The 10,603-nt window shown below is 44.1% G+C and overlaps 1 protein-coding gene across 1 annotated transcript; it reads left to right on the top strand.

Moving 5' to 3' along the window:
- Window positions 1-1,476: 1,476 nt before the first annotated feature.
- On the top strand, window positions 1,477-5,356 carry LOC110523950 (notch-regulated ankyrin repeat-containing protein A). The gene has a single exon (XM_021603113.2). The coding sequence runs from the start codon at window positions 1,939-1,941 to the stop codon at window positions 2,275-2,277; it is 339 nt and encodes a 112-aa protein (XP_021458788.1). The 5' UTR covers window positions 1,477-1,938; the 3' UTR covers window positions 2,278-5,356.
- Window positions 5,357-10,603: the final 5,247 nt, after the last annotated feature.

Raw genomic sequence — 10,603 nt, 5'->3', positions numbered from 1 at the left:
TGTCATTCTATGCGCAATGTCACCTTCACTTGCAAAAGAAAGTCACACAGGCTTTTGTTATTTGTTAAGTTCCATTGCTTCTTGTCACTATAAAACAATTGGACAATCCGCGTTGCTATTTTCGACGGCTCGTAACAGCCACAGAGGTATCCCTTGGCTTGATTTTATGGATGGGGGTTAGAGACTAGACTTGTGATCCGGTCTCATTAATTTTTTTTTAAGTTTAAGTGGACATTTGTTTTTCTCTGTCCAATTTTAAGTTTGTTATTGACAATTAATATGGCCATGCGTGTATGTCCTAATGTAGGCCAATGCGTTTTTTTTGTCACCCTCTTTCATATCAGATACGGTATGCCTACAGTATACATTATCTGATTGTTTGAGATAAAACTAACAAAGTTTTGGTTTTTAGTATTTTATAGTAGTGACTACTGGAAGCCTATCATATCTATTTTATGTGTACAATATTCCATGAACAGATCTATTGGCACAGCATTTGATTGTATCCGTGACAATCCCTTACGACTTTTGCTGTTTTTTTGTTGTTGTCAGTGTTTCAGAGAAAGTAAGGCGTCGTTTTGACACAGTAGCAAACTACACCTCGGCGTCGCTAGTTCGTAACTTTTAAAACCTGAGCCTGAATTAACACAACGACAAAACATCAAAGAGGACGCGTAACAGGTCCTTCACAGTTCAGTAGTACTTCTGCTTTTGACATTTTTTTAATCGGATCGTCTGTGGTTTAACTAGTCGTTCATCGATAATAATACGTTTTTGGAACGTGTATTATGACTCCATGCGCAAGAGCCTACTCCGGGTTATACTTTCGATCTGCTGCTCAACAACTACAGCATTATATTGCTTTTCTCTGCATTTTGTTTCTCCGCATTTTTTCACGATGTCAACACCATACTCCCCGTTTGAGTCACGTCTCTCTTGTGAGTGCGTTTCTCTCTTGAGTGAGTAAAAAGAAAAGAGAGACAATTTTATAGATTCCGCTTGATTTTATTTATACGGGACATTTGGTTCCAAGAGACCACGCCTTGCTCTACGGTTTCACCGCTTCTAGACCCTCCCCAAACGGACCCAGTAGCCTATTACCTCCCTCGGTTTCCGCACATTTCACAAGAGTTGATTCTATTGTGTACAATTGTTATGCAAATTAACGACGCGTAAAATATCCCCATCGTGCGCACTGTGGAGCAGAGACTCACTGGGACCGCACGAAGTACACGCAACACGGGGCACGCGGGGGAATTTCATACTACGTCGCCGCCAGGATCCGTCCAATTCTCACAGGCAAGTACCGAAATATATTATATTTAATCTACAACATCAATTATTGGATTTTGTATCTGAACCTTATGTGTAAAGTGTGCATAAAACGTGTTTTTGATGTCGATGTTGGAATGTAAACGTTAGGAGTATATAGCCCTGTTCAGTGTATTTATGTGGATCGTACCTGTCTCACACAGCTACCCTTGCCATACGAACTGCCGCGACTCCAGGATCCTGCAGGGTAAATTCACCGTGTTTGGAGATACTGATACCGTGGCTGTTCTTCCAGTAATAGCAACAGAAGAAAGGTTTCAACTGTCGCTCTGTTCCATCTCTGCAATATAGCCTATACTACCTGGTGCTGCTATTACAAGGGAGGGAAACGAAGGCAAGAGGAGACTAGGCTACACACTGCGACGGGATTTTGGATTTCGCAACCATTGACAACCTTTTGCACACCAAGTGTGTTATTTTGTCTATGTCCTGTTTGGGATATATTGTGTTCGTATTATTTTATCTATAGCATACGATTTATTTTTATTTTTAAAGAGCCTCATAACTGGTAGTAATCCAGTATCTGGGCACTATTCCCACACCAGAGACCCATACAGTGATTATCACATAGAACGACACAGGAGCTATACCTATCCTGGTTTCACAATGAGTCAGGGGGATGTATCAACTTGCTCAGCGCCTCAGAGAGTATTCCAAGAGGCGGTGAAGCAAGGCAACACAAAGGAACTTCACTCGTTGCTCCAGAACATGACAAACTGCGAATTCAATGTCAACTCCTTCGGGCCCGAAGGACAGACGGCGTTGCATCAGTCAGTCATCGACGGGAATCTCGAACTTGTAAAACTGCTGGTGAAATTCGGAGCCGATATTCGATTGGCGAACAGGGAAGGGTGGAGTGCCTTACACATTGCCGCTTTTGGAGGACACCAAGACATAGTCCTATACCTCATCACTAAGGCAAAGTACTCCTCTGGCGCACGGTGATCTGCTACACTGCTGTCAGGTAAACACACGGAAAGCCAGGCTTTTGTAAACTTGCGTTTCGATCTGTACATAGTTGTTCCAAATTACAGCCTAAAAACACACAGTAAATTACCTTTCATCAAAACCAAATCCGGGTCTCTCTGACTCGTGAGTCAAACACCACATGGTTCTTGTATCTGCTTCAGCATGAATCTTGAAAAAAATAAACGCCATTTTGGTGGGTTGGTACTAAAGCTTTTTTTTTCTTGAATGTGTATAATAGATTGGGACATAAAAATAACTAAGCCGGTGTTTGGGTCCCGAGGCCAGATAGCAGCCTAGTTTTACGCGGCGATGGACGTTCCATCTTTGTTGCCGCTGTTTCATTGAAACGCTTCTTTATTGGGCTTTGTTTTTGAGGTGTCGACCTGTAGCTACGCTGTTCACTTGTTAGGACCCTTTTAAATTATTTGATATACTAAAAGATGGCACTTGATGCTGTGGCTGCATGCTGGAATAGCCTATATGAAAGGGAAGAAGAGGTGAGCACGGGGAATGAATGCCATCATCTATTTGGCTTTTATATTTCTTTTTTAAATTAAAGGATTTGATCTATTTCAAAGTGCGGCATTATGATATATCCAATTTGCTTTTCCAGATGTGTATTCATTGTAACAGCAATGTACCTAATGTTGTTAAGTACTGTACACAATAGCTTTACTTTGTTTCTTTATATATATATATAAAAAAAAGTAGCTAAATGCGCTCTGCCTTCATCAAACAGGCTGCTTGGCTGGCATCAACGTATTTTCAGGCCAGTGCGACCAGTGTCAATGGTTAATGTACTATTAAACCGCTGCTTTCGCTTTGTATCAAAACGTCAGGAAAGTCGCATTTGGAATTCACTTTATCTCCTTTCAGTATTTTAACGAACAACACCCTGGTCATCACTGTGAATGCAGGCTGGGTTCTATTTATGAAGGTACATTGAGAAGATGCATTTTGAATATGTTGTGGTTCTTTTTTTTTCTCCTCTCTCTCAAATCAAATCTATTACGTTTTAAAATATTTAGGGTGACCTATAAAGCTGCTTCGGACTCTCATATCGTAGTATAAACTGTCCCGTGTGGAGATCCCATCATGTCCCAATTAGCCTAAATTTGTCTGCGCTGGAGAGACTATTCTTTTCTCTGATGAACTTCACGTTTGGTTTTCTTTACCAGCTACCTCGACTGTAAAGTATTCAAAATCATTGGACTCTTGCTCACTCCACAACACTCCAATATAGGAAGTCACTCAAAGATTCCTGTAGCCTATCCCCAACCTTGTCTAGGCCAACATAATGAGCATACTCACACAGACATTCAAGTAACAGATACTTTGGCAGTAAGGCCCCAAGGCAATGTTATTCAAACCACAGATTTAGGCTAGGGGACAACTATGGTATTTGTTCTGCAAAGCAATAGTTACTATTTACAGTTACTACTACCAAATGGTAATGTGACAAGCAAAGGGGTTTGCCTTTCTGTAAAGGTATGGTTGCAAACACACATTGCAAATGTTTTTTTTTTTTTTAAATCGGTGAACGGATTATATCGTCATCCTTTTTAAAGTTTCTATTTAGTCACAAAATTGGAATTTTATTTCATAACTTATAAATACAGGGAGTTTTATTGCACAAAATGCGGAGCTTTTTAACCCCCCCCCCCCCCCCCCCCCTGGTGCTTGTCCGGGTAACTGCAGGAGCTGAGGCTTAGAATTAGTTACTACTGAGCAGGAGTGTAAACCTATTATTAATCAACATGACTATTGCAGGATATCAAAAACAATTGGTTTAAAAAAACTGCCTGCTACATTTTGAAAGTCATGTCACCCTAATATTTGTTTCTATGCTGCTTGTATGTTACTTTTTAATTTGTGTTTATTTTTTATTTTACTCAATGGCCAACAGTGAGTGAAAGATATATAAAACCCGATAGCATCACAGTCATTTAATGAGAAGCCTTGTGTGAGAGTGTACACATGCGCATGTATGCATGTGCACGTGTTCATGTGTGTGAGTCTGTGTGTGTGTGTGTGTTGCATACATCTGACGGTTGTGTCCTGAGCGAGCTGAGCTGTCCCCCTGCCCAGGCCTGTGTCACGTGTGAGGCCTGCTCCTCTCCTCCTGTGTGTGGCATTGTGTTGCGACCTTGGTCTGCTCTGCCTACCATGAGTAGAGGGACATCAGGGAATAAGGACTGTCCTTCCATATACCTGGATAAACAAACTAGAGCAATAGAAAGAAACATCAAGGGATAGATTGGTATTAGCGGAACAAAAAAATATGCATCGCTGGTCTTAAACTTGATCGTTTTTTTTTATATATATATATTTGTTTAATATTGCACTGATGACTGTCGTTGATTTGGCTTTTTATCAAGTCAACATTTCATTTTTTTTCTGAATAGAAAAAAAGGAACACAACAAAATACTATTGTATAAAAAAGGCTCCAGGTTGTAATGTCTTTTGTTTGTTAACTTTGTGAAATATTGTTTTTGCAAAGGTTGTTTCTGTGTATCTCTGTGATCGGGTATATATATATATATATATATATATGTATGTATATATACACTGAAAAAATATCTTGGTGCACTTTCTTTTTTGAAGTGCTGCCTCCTCCTGTTGTTATGAAAGTGGTAAAATACATTTGATGGTAAGATCATTGTTACATAAAGAAATTGCACGGTGTATAGATGCTCTACTCAACAGTGTCATAACATTTATGGCCCAAGAGTGGATGCCTGGATAGGTGTAAATGAATGAGGTAAAGTGCTGACATATTTTTTCGGGGGGGGGGGGGGGGGGGGGGCATGTTCTGTTTTTGTTTAGCTTTTTTTCCCGAGCGACACAAAAACAAATGTCGTGAGTTTCTTGAGTGATGCAGTTGCTCCATCGTGTTTGATTTTGAGTGTGATTACATTTTTTTTTTGTATTTGTTTGTGTTTTCTTTTTGAACATTTGCAACACTGTGATCATGATGATGTGTGGTGAGGAAATGAGTGCTGTAATATTTTTGTACGTTTGTGTACAAGCCAGTAAAGAAATCATTAAACTCTCTGTTGTGTCTATGCATATGTTTATTTTTCCCTACTCCACCCCCAGCCCAGGCGGGCCATCCCACCCCGTTTCCCGTAGAGAAGAATGGCGAGGGGCACAGCCCACCTCACCCCCTCCTCTCCCTCTCAGACCCAGCCTCGCCCGGATCCCCATTCTCTCCTTTTGTCATTCAGTCGGCCTCCTTCTTTTCACATTCTGGATAAAAGAGCTATGCACAGGATTGTGGGTAGTTCTGGTTTAAGAGAAGGCAGGGTTCCCTCCCCAGTGTGTGTGTTTGTGCAAGTTTTATGTTACTCTCTCTCTGTGTGTGTGTGTGTGTAGACTGGGGTAGGTCCCTAGCTCAGCTCAGTGGCTCTGCAACACCATCCATCTTCTGCTTTCTGTTAAACCCCTGTGCACGCTGTCTGTTTTTCTCTCCTTTTCCCTCGCTCTCTCTCTCCCTCCCTTTCTGTGTGTCTCCTTTCCTCTGTAGCTTTACTCCACTACCCATACTTTGCATATACATACATAAACCTGTTTACGGGCTTACTAAGGGTGCTCGTTTTACAAAGTTGAAATGCGTACCATTTCTGAGGTCTCAGAAAATGCTGTCTGCTATGCTCATACAACATTGGAGGGCAACAACATAGTCGTGCATGTCCTCTGTAAACGAATGCGTACGCGTTTCCTTGAGTTTTATACTAGTACACTGCATAGTTATAGAGGTGTGATAAGCAACGGTTGCTCTTAGACTTGGTCTGATGCCTCTAGACTCATATCTGCCTATTGCTTTTAAATGATCTGGTACTCTGTCTGCGTGCACGGAGTGTAGCTCTTGATACATGTGACATAAACCCGGATTACTCATGCTTTGCGTTAAAGGACCAAACTCACCCCTGCTGTTGGCTCGAGACCACATAGTGGCTGCTTGTCCTTCTATTCTGCCTTCCCCTCTGTCTCTCCCTCCCTCTCGCTCTTTCTCTCCTGCTTGCACCCCCCTTCTCCCTCTCTCTCTCTCTTGCACTCTCTATCTGCGTTGCTCCCCCCCCCCCCACCCCGTCCTTCTATTTGTCTCTTTCGCTCGCCCTCACTTCTGCAGGATGTTTTTGTTGAGTTGAATTCCTATTGTCCGCCGGCTGAGTTGGCCACTGTCCCAGAGCAGAGCAGCTACACAGCAGAGCAGAGGCCCGCTAATAGATTCTTCATGTGCCTGCCCTGCCCGTCGCACATCAGAGCAGGGATTTGGAAATTATTTTAGCCGAGTCCACCCAATAAAAAGAGAATGAGAGAGAGAGTGAGAAAAAAAAAAAGAGAGAGAGAGATAGCGAGTGGGAGAACTGAGACTGAAGCTAGGGAGAGAGAGAAAATGACTCTTTTTTTGTGCCGGTGTGTGTGTTTCAGTGGGGTGTGTGTTCGTCTTGCCTGAAAGAAGCTGGGTGTGAAAGTACACACACTCAAACCTATCTGCCAGAGATCTCATGCAGCCGGTGGTTTAATTTGCTCAATCCATGTTTTGTGTTTGCTTTGGGTGGGTGGTGAATGTGTTAGCAGTACCGTTGTCAGGCTCTCTCATACTTCAGCAGAGGGGAACGAACATGGGGAACTGAACTGAATTGTTCCTACAGCCAGCACCTCCAGAGGATTGCATTATCTACAGCCAAACCCATGCATGCAAATCCCGAATGTCCACTTTTGTTGTGATCTTGCGCTCTCTGAAAACTGTTCCTCAGGCGTCTACTTCCGAACACACAGCAAATAGGCCCAAATGTTTTTTTATGCAGGGTTGGGGTCAATTAAAATTGAAGGCAGTCAGCTTTATATTCTTTATTTAACCTGTATTTTTACCAGGTAAGTTGACTGAGAACACATTCTCATTTACAGCAACAACCTGGGGAACAGTTACAAGGGAGAGGAGGAATGGGGGGGATGAATGAGCCAAATGGAAGCTGGGGCTGATTAGGTGGCCATGATGGTATGAGGGCCAGATTGGGCTTTTATTTGGTAGAAGATTGAAATACCAATTCAATAGTTGTAAAAACTATTTTCAATAACTTCTATAAGATGGAAAGGAGAAGCTATTTCTGTCAAAGGCTATTAAACGTCTGGATTTTAAATTCAAATCACTTCCTCATCAATTGAAGGACTGTTTTTATGACACAATTGGAAGTGGGCAGGCAGAGATGTTCAATTATTTTAAGAAGGTAGGTTGGTAGGCAACATGAGAAACCCTTTATCACATCGAGTATGTGGTGTTTCCAAGTATTAAAGGCTGATGAGGGCTTTGTGACCTATAGAGAGAAACTATATTAGAATATAGTACCATATTAAATGATTCATCTATTACAACTACTGTTGCAAATTACCATAGTCATACAAGACACGCATGTTTATGGTCAACAAACCACCAACTGTTGATCATTCTTTGCTATTGTCAATAGGATCATATGTGCAGTTTATGCAGGCAAATTCCACCGATGTCTTGAGGATTGTGCAGAAGCAGCTAAAGAGTCATCCGAATACACACCTGGGGATTGAGTGCAAAGGGTTTCCTATTGCATTTAACATGTGATTGGATACGTACTGTGAAGCTGTCTTTGGGTAAAATCACCACGTCTGCACATGGGATTGACAGGAGGGTTTATCAGCGCGTTTTAAAAAGGCGCTGACCTCGGCACTTTTCTCCCAGAATAAAACAAAAACGTGTCTGTCGCTAAACACTCGACTACCACAAAGACTGCTCTGCTCACTTCCTGAGAAAAAGAGAGAGAGAGAGAGAGAGAGAGAGAGATGGCCAGGCCGGTTCATTCCTTGCCCTCTGCTCCTTTTTTGAACTTTTACTTTCATTCTATCACTCCATTCTGTGCTTTTCCATAGCGCAGTGACAAGCCGCCCCCATTCACTCATTCATTCTTCTCTCCCCTCCTCTTTTGTCTGGGCTGCTGGGTCTTGGTTCAGCTCTATTCACGACCCAGACGCCGTGCCATTGACTGGAGCCCCGTCTAAACTCCCTGCCTCCCCTCAGCGACCCCCCCCCCCCATTCCCAAACCTGCCCTGTCCCCACCCTGCACTCTGCAGCTGCTATGCTAATGAGCTGAGGGACGGCCCGGGCAAGGGAAGGGATGGGAGAGAAGGAGGAGAGCAGAGCTGCAGCAAAGGGATAGAGAGAGTGAGAGTGAACAGAACAGAGGGGTGACCCTTCTTCTCCTCCATCTCCATAACATGCTGGAGGCTCCGAGCAGCAGACCTGTTACACAAGGGGAGTCCCCCTCCCCCATGCCCCTCCGCCCCACTTCCCTCCCCGTGCCTCTCCCCCTGTCCTCCCCTTTCTCATTCAAATCCGTTTTATACTCTGGTGTTAAGGGGAGAGCTGTCACTGCAGTGTGTAAAGTAACCCTACTCAAGCCTACTAAGTGACACCTGTCTCAAGCCTTTGTGTGTGTGCGTGCGCACACAAACGTACACACACGCGGCAAGCACACACACACACACACACACACACACACACACTACCCCCTTCTTCAACACGCCATATGGCTGAGGGAGCTCTACATTTAGTTTACATTCTGTTATTGTGCCGAGCATTATTTTAGGTACATAGTTGACAAGTTGAGGGAGAGATATAGCGAGAAGGAAGTCAAATAATGATCAGCGGTTGACAGAAAAAGTTGGAAGCGGGGTTATGCTCTAGTGACATCAGGGAACGTTAGTGGATGCATTTGAGGATGATAGTGGTTGTGCTTATTCTGTGTGTGTGTGTATTTCATGCATGGATATGTGCATTTGTTTGTGTACATGTATACGGTGGTGTGTGTGTATGTGTCTATCAGTATGTCTGTTCGTATGAGCATATATGTGTGATTATGTGTGTATGCGTGCCAGCCTGTGTGTATGAGTATGTGTGTGTGTATTTAAATGAGCATTTGTGTGTGTATGACTATAACCATGTGTGTGTGTATTGTGGTGTTGCTGTTCTGGCAGGCAGGCAGCTGGGCTGGGCCCCAGCCTCTCTCTCCTGTTTCCTCCTGCTCTGTTATTTACCCCACCATGCCTCTGTGTGTGTCGTGACCCGCTGGCCCATAGGGGCGGGGCCGGCCCATGTGACATCTGCCTGTTTGCACAGAGAGGGCGAGGAAGGCGAGGGGAGCGCCCATATGGAGCATCAAACCTCCCTCCCTCTTCCCCCCTGACCCACTGGCCCTCGCCCCCCGTCTCCCCCCCACGTCACATCGCGGTACTCTCCTGCTGCCTGCTGCATCTTTTGTCCCGCCCTTTGTGTTGCGTCTCCTCTCTCTGCCACTGTTTGGCTCATTCCTACACAGCCCCTTTTGTGCCCGCGCACGCACACGCTTATGAGTATGTGGGTCTCCTTCGTGCACAGAACAGAGCGTCTGGTCTGGGCCACATCCATGCAACAGGCTGCAGCAGGGCCATTTGATCAGACACCACTCCCCTCCTTCCTCCCTCAATCCCTCCCTCCATACCCCTATCCCCCAACCCAACCTTCTCCGGGCCTCCTTCCCTAAGGAGCCCATGAAGGGGATACCGCAGAAGGCTGGGGGGCTGGAGGAGGCTCTGTCATCAGTTAGACAGCCCCAAAAAATGAAAGGTTTTTTTTTTTGGGGGGGGGGGGGGGGGCTGCTAAAACAATGATTTGGTCAAACAGGGAAGTGCATTATCCTAATGATTCCTGTAATGAAAGTGTCTGCCCTGCCTCTGTGCCTGTGCTCTCACCGGGGTCCTACTGTTGTCATGAGCGTGCCACTCTCTTCTCCCCCCCCCCATGCGCTCAAGAGAAAAATTAATTCTGACCGGTGTATTACAAAATGCAATAGCGCAAAAAAAACACCGCTTTTGAAAGTACCATCCCCTTGTCCTTCTCGAAGTGCGGAGGGTCAGCTTTCTGTAGCTATAGTATTCAGCTCAAAAGCAACTATTTTACAACTAAGATATTTGACATGGCTTTGAGATATGGAGCAATGCGTGCGCGAAATGCACTCCAGCCATTGCAAGGGCATACTGTAGGCCTGTAGGCCTGTAGGTCTCATGGGTCAAACCGAAATTCATGGCAATCAGTGGATTGGTTTGAACTTCAAAATATCTCGAATCATGCATTCCTGCTTGGGCGTGTTAGATGAAATAACTTCTGTAGTCTATTTATTCGACAGTATTTATTCATGAAGCACTATGAATTACTTTAAAATATGATTATTCATGATTTGGGTCCGACAAAATCATGGGCTGGTGCCACCAACTGTAAAAGGTAGTGG

The sequence above is a fragment of the Oncorhynchus mykiss genome, chromosome 5 (assembly GCF_013265735.2).
Source record: "Oncorhynchus mykiss isolate Arlee chromosome 5, USDA_OmykA_1.1, whole genome shotgun sequence".
In the NCBI taxonomy this organism is placed as follows: domain Eukaryota; kingdom Metazoa; phylum Chordata; class Actinopteri; order Salmoniformes; family Salmonidae; genus Oncorhynchus; species Oncorhynchus mykiss.
This window is presented reverse-complemented; position numbering and strand designations above follow the sequence as displayed.

Coding starts and splice junctions, on each gene's coding strand:
- LOC110523950 (XM_021603113.2), top strand. CDS start 1,939: ATGAGTCAGGGGGATGTATCAACTTGCTCAGCGCCTCAGAGAGTATTC.